Consider the following 15727-nt stretch of genomic DNA (forward strand, 5'->3'; position numbering starts at 1 on the left):
CACAAAATTGGTTACATATTTATCTTGTGACCTTTCCTCTTTGTCTTCCTCTGGGACATCTACAATTCCATCCACCCTTTCTTGATCTTTGTCATCTTCAATTGATAATTCATCACGAATAGGCCACCTTGCTAGAGTTGCATCCGTCTCTGTGTCCATGATGCCAATATCAACGTCATTTTCCTCATCCTTATCATGATCATCATGATTATCGTTATCAATGTCATCAGAAACATCATCATACCCATAGCAATCACACTCTACCGGTTTCAGTTTACATCTATGACATTTTGGAACACGACAGTTATTTTGAAGATGTCCTTGGTTCCCGCAGTTCCTGCATACAATGTTTGGACACATCTTTTTTTCGTGTTGGTCTGAAAGGCAGTGGTAGCATACTTTGATTTGCTCATTGTGGATAACTCTGAAAAAATCAAAACCTTCATGTGTCCTGAATTTGACGCTATAGGGAAGACTGCGGATCCCTGTTGGAAATTTTACTTGTGTATATCTTGTACCATCTTCCCAATTAGTGCCATGGATTTTCCTCCTGTGGATGGTATCCACTTCAATTATTCCAAACGCATGTAGGACGTTTCTAATTTCCTCATCTGTGGTATAGCTGGGCAAGTTCATAAATGAAACTACAACTCTGTTGTTCACGAGAGGCGAAAGTTTGTATATTTGATTATCAACTACAACAGACTCTCCAAGTGATTTTACTAGCGCATTTTCCGCTAGAGTAATTTCAAAATAATTGTTATTTCTAGGTGTACAGCAGTACACAGTATTGTCTCCAAGTTCTTGTTCCAACACCTTGCAAAGCTCAAATGCTTTAGGGCGAATCTGGTTGTCATAATGAACCCGAACAATGTTTTCTTTTTGATAAACACGATGGCGGCCATTGTTGTTGATGACCTGACTAGGGGGTGGCCTTTGCCCCCCAGCCTGGTGGCTCATAGTTTCTATTTTCTCCAATTACTCGTTCAGATGTAATCTTGAAACATATATGAACACACCTTCATAACAACAGTCAAATATTTCCACAAAGATAGAAGTACTTACAATAAATAGCAGAGCACTTGCAATATCCTTCCACGTTGTGACTCAACAAGGGAGGCCTAGTCAGACGCGTTATCCGTTGCGCCACACGCCCAAGGTAGTATTCTTGTGTTCTTTGTCAGGCGGAGTTCTCAATTTACCAAGGAATTGTAATCACAAGACAACTGTTACGAAGAGGCATACGTCATTGGTAAAGAAGCAAATCACAGGGAGAACGAAGAGGTGTTTCCAAAGGTATCTGAGAAAAAATAAGAGGTAGTCCATTACTCCAAACGTAAGACAGGGCAGTTGAATTTACACATTCATAAGTCAAAAATGATGACAATGCGATTCGATATCGAGACTATTTTGTGTACCAGCGGCAGCTGATATCACCAATTTTGGGGGAGATTCCAGCTTAGGGTACATAGTGTCCCAGGACCAAGTGACACTTCTGGAAATGGCTCCGAAATGTGTTTGGGACCCACAACACATACTCTTTGCTCTGATGCGTTTTATCTACTCATTATATTAACCCGACACATGGCTCCACATTTTCATTCCTGAGCCATCAGCACGGTGGCCGAGTGGTTAAGGCGTTGGACTTAAGATCCAATGGACGTATGTCCGCGTGGGTTCGAACCCCACCCGTGCTATGAAGAATACTTTTAATGTGTGAACATTGACATAATTTACTTGGCGTTTTTTATTGTAAATAAATTTTACAGTCAGTGGTACAAACGTCCTTCAACGTCTTATCAGCATTTTATTTATTTTTTTGAAAAATGCTAAAATGATTTTCCGAGCGTGCCAGGATTCGAACCTGGAATCTTCTGATCCGTAGTCAGACGCGTTATCCGTTGCGCCACACGCCCCATGAAGGAGTGCATTTCTATTTGGACCTTTTCTTGGTGCTACTTCCACAAACCATTGTCTGGCCTCCTGCACGTCACAAATCTCTTATTTGCTAGTATTATGGCACGGCTGCAAATACCACCACTTGTCCAAGGCATTTGGCAGAAACAAAAGGCATGTTTATCGTGACAATTCCATTAAAGAACAGTTCGATGACCAACAATAAAACATGTATTCGAGCGTGCCAGGATTCGAACCTGGAATCTTCTGATCCGTAGTCAGACGCGTTATCCGTTGCGCCACACGCCCAAGGTAGTATTCTTGTGTTCTTTGTCAGGCGGAGTTCTCAATTTACCAAGGAATTGTAATCACAAGACAACTGTTACGAAGAGGCATACGTCATTGGTAAAGAAGCAAATCACAGGGAGAACGAAGAGGTGTTTCCAAAGGTATCTGAGAAAAAAATAAGAGGTAGTCCATTACTCCAAACGTAAGACAGGGCAGTTGAATTTACACATTCATAAGTCAAAAATGATGACAATGCGATTCGATATCGAGACTATTTTGTGTACCAGCGGCAGCTGATATCACCAATTTTGGGGGAGATTCCAGCTTAGGGTACATAGTGTCCCAGGACCAAGTGACACTTCTGGAAATGGCTCCGAAATGTGTTTGGGACCCACAACACATACTCTTTGCTCTGGGGCGTTTTATCTACTCATTATATTAACCCGACACATGGCTCCACATTTTCATTCCTGAGCCATCAGCACGGTGGCCGAGTGGTTAAGGCGTTGGACTTAAGATCCAATGGACGTATGTCCGCGTGGGTTCGAACCCCACCCGTGCTATGAAGAATACTTTTAATGTGTGAACATTGACATAATTTACTTGGCGTTTTTTATTGTAAATAAATTTTACAGTCAGTGGTACAAACGTCCTTCAACGTCTTATCAGCATTTTATTTATTTTTTTGAAAAATGCTAAAAAGATTTTCCGAGCGTGCCAGGATTCGAACCTGGAATCTTCTGATCCGTAGTCAGACGCGTTATCCGTTGCGCCACACGCCCCATGAAGGAGTGCATTTCTATTTGGACCTTTTCTTGGTGCTACTTCCACAAACCATTGTCTGGCCTCCTGCACGTCACAAATCTCTTATTTGCTAGTATTATGGCACGGCTGCAAATACCACCACTTGTCCAAGGCATTTGGCAGAAACAAAAGGCATGTTTATCGTGACAATTCCATTAAAGAACAGTTCGATGACCAACAATAAAACATGTATTCGAGCGTGCCAGGATTCGAACCTGGAATCTTCTGATCCGTAGTCAGACGCGTTATCCGTTGCGCCACACGCCCAAGGTAGTATTCTTGCGTTCTTTGTCAGGCAGAGTTCTCAATTTACCAAGGAATTGTAATCACAAGACAACTGTTACGAAGAGGCATACGTCATTGGTAAAGAAGCAAATCACAGGGAGAACGAAGAGGTGTTTCCAAAGGTATCTGAGAAAAAATAAGAGGTAGTCCATTACTCCAAACGTAAGACAGGGCAGTTGAATTTACACATTTATAAGTCAAAAATGATGACAATGCGATTCGATATCGAGACTATTTTGTGTACCAGCGGCAGCTGATATCACCAATTTTGGGGGAGATTCCAGCTTAGGGTACATAGTGTCCCAGGACCAAGTGACACTTCTGGAAATGGCTCCGAAATGTGTTTGGGACCCACAACACATACTCTTTGCTCTGGGGCGTTTTATCTACTCATTATATTAACCCGACACATGGCTCCACATTTTCATTCCTGAGGCATCAGCACGGTGGCCGAGTGGTTAAGGCGTTGGACTTAAGATCCAATGGACGTATGTCCGCGTGGGTTCGAACCCCACCCGTGCTATGAAGAGTACTTTTAATGTGTGAACATTGACATAATTTACTTGGCGTTTTTTATTGTAAATAAATTTTACAGTCAGTGGTACAAACGTCCTTCAACGTCTTATCAGCATTTTATTTATTTTTTTGAAAAATGCTAAAAAGATTTTCCGAGCGTGCCAGGATTCGAACCTGGAATCTTCTGATCCGTAGTCAGACGCGTTATCCGTTGCGCCACACGCCCCATGAAGGAGTGCATTTCTATTTGGACCTTTTCTTGGTGCTACTTCCACAAACCATTGTCTGGCCTCCTGCACGTCACAAATCTCTTATTTGCTAGTATTATGGCACGGCTGCAAATACCACCACTTGTCCAAGGCATTTGGCAGAAACAAAAGGCATGTTTATCGTGACAATTCCATTAAAGAACAGTTCGATGACCAACAATAAAACATGTATTCGAGCGTGCCAGGATTCGAACCTGGAATCTTCTGATCCGTAGTCAGACGCGTTATCCGTTGCGCCACACGCCCAAGGTAGTATTCTTGTGTTCTTTGTCAGGCAGAGTTCTCAATTTACCAAGGAATTGTAATCACAAGACAACTGTTACGAAGAGGCATACGTCATTGGTAAAGAAGCAAATCACAGGGAGAACGAAGAGGTGTTTCCAAAGGTATCTGAGAAAAAATAAGAGGTAGTCCATTACTCCAAACGTAAGACAGGGCAGTTGAATTTACACATTCATAAGTCAAAAATGATGACAATGCGATTCGATATCGAGACTATTTTGTGTACCAGCGGCAGCTGATATCACCAATTTTGGGGGAGATTCCAGCTTAGGGTACATAGTGTCCCAGGACCAAGTGACACTTCTGGAAATGGCTCCGAAATGTGTTTGGGACCCACAACACATACTCTTTGCTCTGGGGCGTTTTATCTACTCATTATATTAACCCGACACATGGCTCCACATTTTCATTCCTGAGCCATCAGCACGGTGGCCGAGTGGTTAAGGCGTTGGACTTAAGATCCAATGGACGTATGTCCGCGTGGGTTCGAACCCCACCCGTGCTATGAAGAGTACTTTTAATGTGTGAACATTGACATAATTTACTTGGCGTTTTTTATTGTAAATAAATTTTACAGTCAGTGGTACAAACGTCCTTCAACGTCTTATCAGCATTTTATTTATTTTTTTGAAAAATGCTAAAAAGATTTTCCGAGCGTGCCAGGATTCGAACCTGGAATCTTCTGATCCGTAGTCAGACGCGTTATCCGTTGCGCCACACGCCCCATGAAGGAGTGCATTTCTATTTGGACCTTTTCTTGGTGCTACTTCCACAAACCATTGTCTGGCCTCCTGCACGTCACAAATCTCTTATTTGCTAGTATTATGGCACGGCTGCAAATACCACCACTTGTCCAAGGCATTTGGCAGAAACAAAAGGCATGTTTATCGTGACAATTCCATTAAAGAACAGTTCGATGACCAACAATAAAACATGTATTCGAGCGTGCCAGGATTCGAACCTGGAATCTTCTGATCCGTAGTCAGACGCGTTATCCGTTGCGCCACACGCCCAAGGTAGTATTCTTGTGTTCTTTGTCAGGCAGAGTTCTCAATTTACCAAGGAATTGTAATCACAAGACAACTGTTACGAAGAGGCATACGTCATTGGTAAAGAAGCAAATCACAGGGAGAACGAAGAGGTGTTTCCAAAGGTATCTGAGAAAAAATAAGAGGTAGTCCATTACTCCAAACGTAAGACAGGGCAGTTGAATTTACACATTCATAAGTCAAAAATGATGACATTGCGATTCGATATCGAGACTATTTTGTGTACCAGCGGCAGCTGATATCACCAATTTTGGGGGAGATTCCAGCTTAGGGTACATAGTGTCCCAGGACCAAGTGACACTTCTGGAAATGGCTCCGAAATGTGTTTGGGACCCACAACACATACTCTTTGCTCTGGGGCGTTTTATCTACTCATTATATTAACCCGACACATGGCTCCACATTTTCATTCCTGAGGCATCAGCACGGTGGCCGAGTGGTTAAGGCGTTGGACTTAAGATCCAATGGACGTATGTCCGCGTGGGTTCGAACCCCACCCGTGCTATGAAGAATACTTTTAATGTGTGAACATTGACATAATTTACTTGGCGTTTTTTATTGTAAATAAATTTTACAGTCAGTGGTACAAACGTCCTTCAACGTCTTATCAGCATTTTATTTATTTTTTTGAAAAATGCTAAAACGATTTTCCGAGCGTGCCAGGATTCGAACCTGGAATCTTCTGATCCGTAGTCAGACGCGTTATCCGTTGCGCCACACGCCCCATGAAGGAGTGCATTTCTATTTGGACCTTTTCTTGGTGCTACTTCCACAAACCATTGTCTGGCCTCCTGCACGTCACAAATCTCTTATTTGCTAGTATTATGGCACGGCTGCAAATACCACCACTTGTCCAAGGCATTTGGCAGAAACAAAAGGCATGTTTATCGTGACAATTCCATTAAAGAACAGTTCGATGACCAACAATAAAACATGTATTCGAGCGTGCCAGGATTCGAACCTGGAATCTTCTTATCCGTAGTCAGACGCGTTATCCGTTGCGCCACACGCCCAGGGTAGTATTCTTGTGTTCTTTGTCAGGCAGAGTTCTCAATTTACCAAGGAATTGTAATCACAAGACAACTGTTACGAAGAGGCATACGTCATTGGTAAAGAAGCAAATCACAGGGAGAACGAAGAGGTGTTTCCAAAGGTATCTGAGAAAAAATAAGAGGTAGTCCATTACTCCAAACGTAAGACAGGGCAGTTGAATTTACACATTCATAAGTCAAAAATGATGACAATGCGATTCGATATCGAGACTATTTTGTGTACCAGCGGCAGCTGATATCACCAATTTTGGGGGAGATTCCAGCTTAGGGTACATAGTGTCCCAGGACCAAGTGACACTTCTGGAAATGGCTCCGAAATGTGTTTGGGACCCACAACACATACTCTTTGCTCTGGGGCGTTTTATCTACTCATTATATTAACCCGACACATGGCTCCACATTTTCATTCCTGAGGCATCAGCACGGTGGCCGAGTGGTTAAGGCGTGCATTTCTATTTGGACCTTTTCTTGGTGCTACTTCCACAAACCATTGTCTGGCCTCCTGCACGTCACAAATCTCTTATTTGCTAGTATTATGGCACGGCTGCAAATACCACCACTTGTCCAAGGCATTTGGCAGAAACAAAAGGCATGTTTATCGTGACAATTCCATTAAAGAACAGTTCGATGACCAACAATAAAACATGTATTCGAGCGTGCCAGGATTCGAACCTGGAATCTTCTGATCCGTAGTCAGACGCGTTTTTTTTTTCTTGATAAAATTTATTCACAGGAATATAATACAAACGCAGACAGTGCTGACACTGCCACCACAAAAATAAAATGGTTATCACAGATGTAGGGTGGCAGTGGATAACATTCCGATTCTACAGAAAGAAAATATGAGAAATAGTCTTTTACATTTGATTATCTAAACACGTCTTTACAGATACAAAAAGATGAATGCAGATTGAACACTTTCTTTATACGTTACATGTTTCTATTCTAGAGGAGGTTTGAGAACAATCTCATTTCCATCTAATGTGATAAATGTATTGGTCATTATATATCTTTGAATAAAGATATGTAATTGATTCATTTTGGAATAGTGAAACAACAAAAAGCTGAAATGCCGCTTAATCAAAGATTTGAAAAAAGCTTTCATGTGAAATGAGATTGTTTTCTGACTCATAATAACTCTTCTTTTAAATACAGCAATGCGATATATTGACAATACAATGTTCATGAACGGTTTACATGACAACTTCTTTTCTGGCAGGAATCCGAACAGTAACCAGAGATTTAACTGTCCAAGACTAAACCCTGAATCTTGACAAACATCTGTCAACATGTCAATTAATAGAGATTGCAAGGAAGATAACTCTTGGCAGAAGATAAACAAATGTAAAATGTCCTCTGTTTCATTTTGACACACAGGACAAACATCAGTGTTTGACAATCCAATTTTGCACAGTTTATCATATGTAAAGATAATATTGTGAGCAATTTTAAAATCCAACTGTATAGAGTCTGTTGATTTATCTTTCTGCCACACATTCAGCCAAATATCTTTCCAATTAATGTCTAAAGCAATATTATTCCAAAAAGAAATAGCAACTGGCTTTTTGAAGTGTTTTTGTCTGAATATTTCGTAGCAAAATTTAGCTGTTAAAACTTCAACTGACATGTCCTGTCCATCAATCGTGCAGAAGATGTCTCCAGAGGGAAGGTTTTTGCCGACATCAGACAAAATGATATTTTTCCATTCTGATGGAAGCGCGTATAAAATGATTGCATAGCATTGTTGTATAGTGTTTTTGTCCATTTCAGGTAAAGTATCACGTACAATGTCTACAATAATTTGTGAGGACATGAATTTTGGAATAACTTCAAAACAAATATGTTTAATACAAATAATTCCACTTGAAATAAACGATTGAAACATTAGAGTTTTTCCATTGAAAGTAATTAATGGATTTTTGAAAAGTGGTTGATTCATGATATCATCTACATTTTGAAGCAAGGGTCTTTTCCCTCCAGTAATTTCATTCCATGCAGATAATAGCTCAGCATAAAATGGGCTTATGTCTTGTAAATCACCCTTATTATGTTCAAGAGATAAAACATGAATTCCCAAGTTCATTTTCAGAAGATGTGACATAAAATATAGCATTGTTTGTTTCCAAATACAATTAAGCTGGGAATTAGCAAAAGCCCTCAGCAACTTAAGTCTCAGTGCATATTTTTTAAAACACAACTTTGGTATATTCAGACCACCATCTAAACAAATACCAATACAGGTATCTGATGTTATTTTGGCAGTTTTATTGTGCCACAAGAATTTACTAAACATATGAGTAAATCTATGCTCAACCCATTGTGGGACAGGTAGTACAGTAAACGCATACCATAAGCGGGAACTCATAAGGATATTTATTACAACTGCTCTACCCTGTAGAGTAAGTTGTCTACGTAACCATGAATTTAACAATGTTTGAATTTTGTCCATTTTCTTTCTCCAATTCAACGTTTCACACATTGCTTTATCCTTGCCGAAATAAATGCCTAATATTTCAACACAATCTTTTTTGATTTTAACCGGGACGTTGATTGAACAGTCACGAAGGTTATTTTTACCCAACAACAAAACTTCTGATTTTTCGATGTTGATTTTTGCTCCCGTTCCTTCACAGTATGAGTTAACTGTGCTAAATGTTTCTTCGACGGAGTTGACATCTGAAACAGTGATTGAAGTGTCATCAGCATGTTGATATATCAAAGAATAAATGTCATTGTTGATACTTATTCCGTGGATTTCAGGATTGTTCTTAACTAGGAGATTAAGTGGCTCTGACACCAAAACGTACAGCATGGAGCTCATTGGATCTCCTTGACGAACACCACGAGTTAAAGGAAAATAAGGCGTCAAATGGCCATTGCATTTAACAGAACTATGTATATCAGTATAGAGAATTTTAATCCATGAAATGAAGAAATCTCCAAAGTTAAATTTTCTGAGAATTTGAAATAAGTATTGATGTGAGACCCTGTCAAAAGCTTTCTCTTGATCTATTTTGATGAGATATGAATCATCATCATCACGATTATTTACAATGTCAATAACATCTCTTAGGGAGTGAAGGTTGTTAGCTATGTCTCTTCCTGGTACACAGCAAGATTGTTCAGGGGAGACAATTGAGGACATGACAGTTCGTAATCTTAATGACAACACTCTGGATATTAGTTTACAATCTACATTTATCAATGAAATAGGCCTGTAACATTTAATGTCTCTCTTGTCACCTTTCTTTTTATAAAATAAACTAATTATGCTCTTTTTCATGGTACGTGAAAGACTGTTTTCTTTGTGTACACAATCAACAACTTGTATGAAGAAGGGGCATAAAATGTTCCAAAACTTCAAATAAAACTCAACTGTTAGACCATCTGGGCCTGGTGATTTATTTTTCTGCATACCTTTGAGTGCCACGGTAAGCTCACTCTGAGAAATATGTACTTCGCATGAATTCCTCTCATCTTCGGAAAGCTTGTCCTTGATATTATTAACAATGTCCTGTTGTTTTTCTACATTACAGTGTTCAGCAGTGAATAAAGAGGAGTAAAATTGTTGAGCAGTATCCAAGATATCCTCTGTGTTGTTGGCTATTGTACCGTCTCCTCTGAATAATTCTTTGATCGAGTTTGCTTGCTGTTTTGTTTTTTCTAGATTTAAAAAGTATGAGGTATTTCTGTCGGAATCGAGCGTCCACTGGGCCTTTGACCTGAGAATGGCTCCTTTGCATTTGTTAATCTCGTATGTCTCCAGCTCATTTTCTATTGATTGTAAAACAGAAGATACATAGCCAGGAATGGAGGATATCTTATGATATTCTATTCTAAGCTTATTTTGAATTTTAAAATAATCAGCTTTTTCGTGATTGCTTTTTTTGGATGCATAATACCTGGAAAACTTTTTGAACTGATATTTTAAGTTATCCCACCATATCAATGGTTCAGTTTTAAGTAAAGGGCACCCTTTTGCCTCTTCTATTATTTCAGTGATCTTTTGATAGAATGTGCAATCGTCAAGAAGCTGATTATTAAAAATCCATACACCAGGACCCCTTTCTATAGGAGAAAAGTCTAACCTTGATACAACAATATTGTGATCACTCACAGAGGAATATCTAATGTAACAGTTGATCATATTTGAAATAAGGTTTCTTGAAACAAATATCAGATCGATCCGAGATTGTTTAATAACTCCTAATACAGACTGTATTCGAGAAAACTCTTTTTTGTCATAGTTCTTGTACCGCCATATATCAATTAGGTTGTTTTTGTGAAGAAAGGTGTTTAACACATTGCTACTTTGGATGTTAAATGTTGTGTTATTGGGACCTTTATCAAGTGAAGGATCAAGAATTTCATTAAAATCTCCAGCGCAAATTAAATGCTCATGATTAACCCATTTCATTAAATCATTGAAAAATAGTATTCTCTCTCTAGGATCGTTTGGGGCATACACATTTAATAAAATCACTGTTTTATTTTCAAGAGATAGAGACGCCTTTAGTAGTCTTCCATCAATGTCTTTTTCAAGCATGGCCACCTTTTCTTCAAAGTCAGGAGAGATCAAAAGAGCAACTCCTTTTCTAGCATTACCAGCATTAGAGTATAAAATTGTTCCTGGCCATAAATATTTATATTTTTCAATGAATTCATCAGACCAAAAGGTCTCCTGCAAAAAGGCAATATTGACATGGGAGTTCGTTAGTAGAGAGAATACATTTTGCATTTTTGTGACATCACGGAGTCCATTCACATTCCATGACCATGTTGTGACCATTGCAAATATAAATATGAAATGTATGTACAAACACATTGTTAGTTTATACACCGTTCTCAGACACGCCAGATATTTCTCGTCGATCGTTAACCTTTTCTTCTTTCTTCTTCTTTTGTTCATCTTTTTTACTTTCTCTCAATTTATTTTTTAAGTCATTGTTCTGAAGTACACAGTCTGTGATCTTGGGTTGTATTTTATTTCTTCTTCCTCTTTTCTTCGAAGATTTGTTCCATTTAAAAGGTGCTATATTTTCATGTCCATCTTGAGGCAACGACTGTCTCATTGTCTTATCATCACTCTCCATGTCATCTCCAACACGGTTATTTGTACAATGAATTTCAGAGGCTTGATCAAGTTTTTCGTCTTCATTTTCTTCTCCTTTTTCCTCTATTGGTCCATCTTTGTTTCTTTTCTTTTCTTCAGGCTCAAAGTCCTCAACAGATGTATCATCATTATCCAAAGGATCTTCATCCCATGACCTTTCAGGGGCTAGTTCCTTTTCTTGCTCCGACTCGTCTGACATGCTGTACTGACCGTTGTCTTCCTCGTCTAGGAAACAGCTGCAGCTACCAATAGGTAGAGAGCACAGTTCACAACTACGTTTAAGTCTTCTTTCTGTGTTGCAGTTTTTGGCAATGTGGCCATGTCCGTTGCACTTAAAGCATTTGGTATTTGGGCATTCTTTAACCATATGGTCTCCCGAGTTGCATTTAAAACACAATCGTTCTTGATTATTATGAATGACTCGAAAGTATCGATAACCATCTAATGTGTTGAAACCCATGGAGTATGGCAAGGATTTACACTCAGGGGGGAAAGCGACGCGCACATACCTGGTACCATCAAAAATGCTAGTGCCTTTCAGGGTCCTGTGTTTAATATCACTTTTCAAAGTGATACCCCTTTTGATCAACATGTTTTCAATTTCCTCATCATCAATGTAGGGTGGAAGGTGTAGGAATGATACTACGACGCTTTCACAATGAAGTAACCTGAAGTTAATCGGTGTACCTCCTATTTTCAAGTCATCAGTTTCTGCAAGAATCCTTGCCTCGTTACTGTCTGGGACAGTGACATCATAGCATTCTGTTCCTTTTAGGACGCACGCCCATACATCGGACACATATTCCAATAGCGCACAAGATAATACACTAGCACTAATCACTTTGTTGTTACCAACATTCACTTCAATAGTGCAATCTTTCAGATATTTTCTCTTCTGTTTGGTGTCCGCCATTTTGAACCCAGTGAGCGTGGGAGATTCAAAGACAACCAAAGTCAATAGCATGCACAAACGTGCATGCAAATGTTTAAGGTCTTCGGACAACTACATATCAAAGTGTTGCCTACCTTGTTAGCGTAAATCTGGTATTCCACGGAACTTGTGAACGATTTAATCTGAGAATCTGTGTTGCTCGATCGTCAGCACGTCCAAACACCTCCGAAGCAAGGGAGGTAACCATAGTCAGACGCGTTATCCGTTGCGCCACACGCCCCATGAAGGAGTGCATTTCTATTTGGACCTTTTCTTGGTGCTACTTCCACAAACCATTGTCTGGCCTCCTGCACGTCACAAATCTCTTATTTGCTAGTATTATGGCACGGCTGCAAATACCACCACTTGTCCAAGGCATTTGGCAGAAACAAAAGGCATATTTATCGTGACAATTCCATTAAAGAACAGTTCGATGACCAACAATAAAACATGTATTCGAGCGTGCCAGGATTCGAACCTGGAATCTTCTGATCCGTAGTCAGACGCGTTAACCGTTGCGCCACACGCCCAAGGTAGTATTCTTGTGTTCTTTGTCAGGCGGAGTTCTCAATTTACCAAGGAATTGTAATCACAAGACAACTGTTACGAAGAGGCATACGTCATTGGTAAAGAAGCAAATCACAGGGAGAACGAAGAGGTGTTTCCAAAGGTATCTGAGAAAAATAAGAGGTAGTCCATTACTCCAAACGTAAGACAGGGCAGTTGAATTTACACATTCATAAGTCAAAAATGATGACAATGCGATTCGATATAGATACTATTTTGTGTACCAGCGGCAGCTGATATCACCAATTTTGGGGGAGATTCCAGCTTAGGGTACATAGTGTCCCAGGACCAAGTGACACTTCTGGAAATGGCTCCGAAATGTGTTTGGGACCCACAACACATACTCTTTGCTCTGGGGCGTTTTATCTACTCATTATATTAACCCGACACATGGCTCCACATTTTCATTCCTGAGGCATCAGCACGGTGGCCGAGTGGTTAAGGCGTTGGACTTAAGATCCAATGGACGTATGTCCGCGTGGGTTCGAACCCCACCCGTGCTATGAAGAATACTTTTAATGTGTGAACATTGACATAATTTACTTGGCGTTTTTTATTGTAAATAAATTTTACAGTCAGTGGTACAAACGTCCTTCAACGTCTTATCAGCATTTTATTTATTTTTTTGAAAAATGCTAAAAAGATTTTCCGAGCGTGCCAGGATTCGAACCTGGAATCTTCTGATCCGTAGTCAGACGCGTTATCCGTTGCGCCACACGCCCCATGAAGGAGTGCATTTCTATTTGGACCTTTTCTTGGTGCTACTTCCACAAACCATTGTCTGGCCTCCTGCACGTCACAAATCTCTTATTTGCTAGTATTATGGCACGGCTGCAAATACCACCACTTGTCCAAGGCATTTGGCAGAAACAAAAGGCATATTTATCGTGACAATTCCATTAAAGAACAGTTCGATGACCAACAATAAAACATGTATTCGAACCTGGAATCTTCTGATCCGTAGTCAGACGCGTTATCCGTTGCGCCACACGCCCAAGGTAGTATTCTTGTGTTCTTTGTCAGGCGGAGTTCTCAATTTACCAAGGAATTGTAATCACAAGACAACTGTTACGAAGAGGCATACGTCATTGGTAAAGAAGCAAATCACAGGGAGAACGAAGAGGTGTTTCCAAAGGTATCTGAGAAAAATAAGAGGTAGTCCATTACTCCAAACGTAAGACAGGGCAGTTGAATTTACACATTCATAAGTCAAAAATGATGACAATGCGATTCGATATAGATACTATTTTGTGTACCAGCGGCAGCTGATATCACCAATTTTGGGGGAGATTCCAGCTTAGGGTACATAGTGTCCCAGGACCAAGTGACACTTCTGGAAATGGCTCCGAAATGTGTTTGGGACCCACAACACATACTCTTTGCTCTGGGGCGTTTTATCTACTCATTATATTAACCCGACACATGGCTCCACATTTTCATTCCTGAGGCATCAGCACGGTGGCCGAGTGGTTAAGGCGTTGGACTTAAGATCCAATGGACGTATGTCCGCGTGGGTTCGAACCCCACCCGTGCTATGAAGAATACTTTTAATGTGTGAACATTGACATAATTTACTTGGCGTTTTTTATTGTAAATAAATTTTACAGTCAGTGGTACAAACGTCCTTCAACGTCTTATCAGCATTTTATTTATTTTTTTGAAAAATGCTAAAAAGATTTTCCGAGCGTGCCAGGATTCGAACCTGGAATCTTCTGATCCGTAGTCAGACGCGTTATCCGTTGCGCCACACGCCCCATGAAGGAGTGCATTTCTATTTGGACCTTTTCTTGGTGCTACTTCCACAAACCATTGTCTGGCCTCCTGCACGTCACAAATCTCTTATTTGCTAGTATTATGGCACGGCTGCAAATACCACCACTTGTCCAAGGCATTTGGCAGAAACAAAAGGCATATTTATCGTGACAATTCCATTAAAGAACAGTTCGATGACCAACAATAAAACATGTATTCGAACCTGGAATCTTCTGATCCGTAGTCAGACGCGTTATCCGTTGCGCCACACGCCCAAGGTAGTATTCTTGTGTTCTTTGTCAGGCGGAGTTCTCAATTTACCAAGGAATTGTAATCACAAGACAACTGTTACGAAGAGGCATACGTCATTGGTAAAGAAGCAAATCACAGGGAGAACGAAGAGGTGTTTCCAAAGGTATCTGAGAAAAATAAGAGGTAGTCCATTACTCCAAACGTAAGACAGGGCAGTTGAATTTACACATTCATAAGTCAAAAATGATGACAATGCGATTCGATATAGATACTATTTTGTGTACCAGCGGCAGCTGATATCACCAATTTTGGGGGAGATTCCAGCTTAGGGTACATAGTGTCCCAGGACCAAGTGACACTTCTGGAAATGGCTCCGAAATGTGTTTGGGACCCACAACACATACTCTTTGCTCTGGGGCGTTTTATCTACTCATTATATTAACCCGACACATGGCTCCACATTTTCATTCCTGAGGCATCAGCACGGTGGCCGAGTGGTTAAGGCGTTGGACTTAAGATCCAATGGACGTATGTCCGCGTGGGTTCGAACCCCACCCGTGCTATGAAGAATACTTTTAATGTGTGAACATTGACATAATTTACTTGGCGTTTTTTATTGTAAATAAATTTTACAGTCAGTGGTACAAACGTTCTTCAACGTCTTATCAGCA

At 40.2% G+C, this 15727-nt stretch overlaps 1 protein-coding gene and 21 non-coding genes across 22 annotated transcripts; 8 read left to right on the forward strand and 14 right to left on the reverse strand.

Annotated features, from left to right (window-relative positions):
* Positions 1-1614: 1614 nt before the first annotated feature.
* On the forward strand, positions 1615-1697 carry Trnal-uaa (transfer RNA leucine (anticodon UAA)). The gene has a single exon. It is a non-coding gene; the product is annotated as a tRNA-Leu (tRNA).
* Positions 1698-1843: 146 nt separating this feature from the next.
* On the reverse strand, positions 1844-1916 carry Trnar-acg (transfer RNA arginine (anticodon ACG)). Its single transcript has one exon. It is a non-coding gene; the product is annotated as a tRNA-Arg (tRNA).
* A 216-nt stretch (positions 1917-2132) lies between these two features.
* Trnar-acg (transfer RNA arginine (anticodon ACG)) lies at positions 2133-2205 on the reverse strand. The gene has a single exon. It is a non-coding gene; the product is annotated as a tRNA-Arg (tRNA).
* Positions 2206-2664: 459 nt separating this feature from the next.
* Trnal-uaa (transfer RNA leucine (anticodon UAA)) lies at positions 2665-2747 on the forward strand. Its single transcript has one exon. It is a non-coding gene; the product is annotated as a tRNA-Leu (tRNA).
* A 146-nt stretch (positions 2748-2893) lies between these two features.
* Trnar-acg (transfer RNA arginine (anticodon ACG)) lies at positions 2894-2966 on the reverse strand. The gene has a single exon. It is a non-coding gene; the product is annotated as a tRNA-Arg (tRNA).
* Positions 2967-3182: 216 nt separating this feature from the next.
* Positions 3183-3255, reverse strand: Trnar-acg (transfer RNA arginine (anticodon ACG)). Its single transcript has one exon. It is a non-coding gene; the product is annotated as a tRNA-Arg (tRNA).
* Positions 3256-3713: 458 nt separating this feature from the next.
* Trnal-uaa (transfer RNA leucine (anticodon UAA)) lies at positions 3714-3796 on the forward strand. Its single transcript has one exon. It is a non-coding gene; the product is annotated as a tRNA-Leu (tRNA).
* Positions 3797-3942: 146 nt separating this feature from the next.
* On the reverse strand, positions 3943-4015 carry Trnar-acg (transfer RNA arginine (anticodon ACG)). Its single transcript has one exon. It is a non-coding gene; the product is annotated as a tRNA-Arg (tRNA).
* Positions 4016-4231: 216 nt separating this feature from the next.
* Positions 4232-4304, reverse strand: Trnar-acg (transfer RNA arginine (anticodon ACG)). Its single transcript has one exon. It is a non-coding gene; the product is annotated as a tRNA-Arg (tRNA).
* Positions 4305-4762: 458 nt separating this feature from the next.
* Positions 4763-4845, forward strand: Trnal-uaa (transfer RNA leucine (anticodon UAA)). Its single transcript has one exon. It is a non-coding gene; the product is annotated as a tRNA-Leu (tRNA).
* A 146-nt stretch (positions 4846-4991) lies between these two features.
* Trnar-acg (transfer RNA arginine (anticodon ACG)) lies at positions 4992-5064 on the reverse strand. Its single transcript has one exon. It is a non-coding gene; the product is annotated as a tRNA-Arg (tRNA).
* A 216-nt stretch (positions 5065-5280) lies between these two features.
* On the reverse strand, positions 5281-5353 carry Trnar-acg (transfer RNA arginine (anticodon ACG)). Its single transcript has one exon. It is a non-coding gene; the product is annotated as a tRNA-Arg (tRNA).
* Positions 5354-5811: 458 nt separating this feature from the next.
* On the forward strand, positions 5812-5894 carry Trnal-uaa (transfer RNA leucine (anticodon UAA)). The gene has a single exon. It is a non-coding gene; the product is annotated as a tRNA-Leu (tRNA).
* Positions 5895-6040: 146 nt separating this feature from the next.
* Positions 6041-6113, reverse strand: Trnar-acg (transfer RNA arginine (anticodon ACG)). Its single transcript has one exon. It is a non-coding gene; the product is annotated as a tRNA-Arg (tRNA).
* Positions 6114-6329: 216 nt separating this feature from the next.
* Positions 6330-6402, reverse strand: Trnar-acg (transfer RNA arginine (anticodon ACG)). Its single transcript has one exon. It is a non-coding gene; the product is annotated as a tRNA-Arg (tRNA).
* A 4871-nt stretch (positions 6403-11273) lies between these two features.
* Positions 11274-11921, reverse strand: LOC139470418 (uncharacterized). Its single transcript, XM_071252828.1, has one exon. It carries the CDS (start codon positions 11919-11921, stop codon positions 11274-11276), a length of 648 nt encoding a protein of 215 aa, XP_071108929.1.
* A 1021-nt stretch (positions 11922-12942) lies between these two features.
* Trnar-acg (transfer RNA arginine (anticodon ACG)) lies at positions 12943-13015 on the reverse strand. Its single transcript has one exon. It is a non-coding gene; the product is annotated as a tRNA-Arg (tRNA).
* A 457-nt stretch (positions 13016-13472) lies between these two features.
* On the forward strand, positions 13473-13555 carry Trnal-uaa (transfer RNA leucine (anticodon UAA)). The gene has a single exon. It is a non-coding gene; the product is annotated as a tRNA-Leu (tRNA).
* Positions 13556-13701: 146 nt separating this feature from the next.
* Trnar-acg (transfer RNA arginine (anticodon ACG)) lies at positions 13702-13774 on the reverse strand. The gene has a single exon. It is a non-coding gene; the product is annotated as a tRNA-Arg (tRNA).
* A 730-nt stretch (positions 13775-14504) lies between these two features.
* Trnal-uaa (transfer RNA leucine (anticodon UAA)) lies at positions 14505-14587 on the forward strand. Its single transcript has one exon. It is a non-coding gene; the product is annotated as a tRNA-Leu (tRNA).
* A 146-nt stretch (positions 14588-14733) lies between these two features.
* Trnar-acg (transfer RNA arginine (anticodon ACG)) lies at positions 14734-14806 on the reverse strand. The gene has a single exon. It is a non-coding gene; the product is annotated as a tRNA-Arg (tRNA).
* A 730-nt stretch (positions 14807-15536) lies between these two features.
* Positions 15537-15619, forward strand: Trnal-uaa (transfer RNA leucine (anticodon UAA)). Its single transcript has one exon. It is a non-coding gene; the product is annotated as a tRNA-Leu (tRNA).
* Positions 15620-15727: the final 108 nt, after the last annotated feature.

The sequence above is a fragment of the Haliotis cracherodii genome, unplaced genomic scaffold, assembly GCF_022045235.1.
Source record: "Haliotis cracherodii isolate W230 unplaced genomic scaffold, xgHalCrac1.p SCAF_20, whole genome shotgun sequence".
NCBI classification, from domain to species: Eukaryota; Metazoa; Mollusca; class Gastropoda; order Lepetellida; family Haliotidae; genus Haliotis; species Haliotis cracherodii.

Excerpts from the sequence above, each read along its gene's own strand:
- LOC139470418 (XM_071252828.1), bottom strand. The coding sequence starts at position 11,921 with ATGGTTAAAGAATGCCCAAATACCAAATGCTTTAAGTGCAACGGACAT.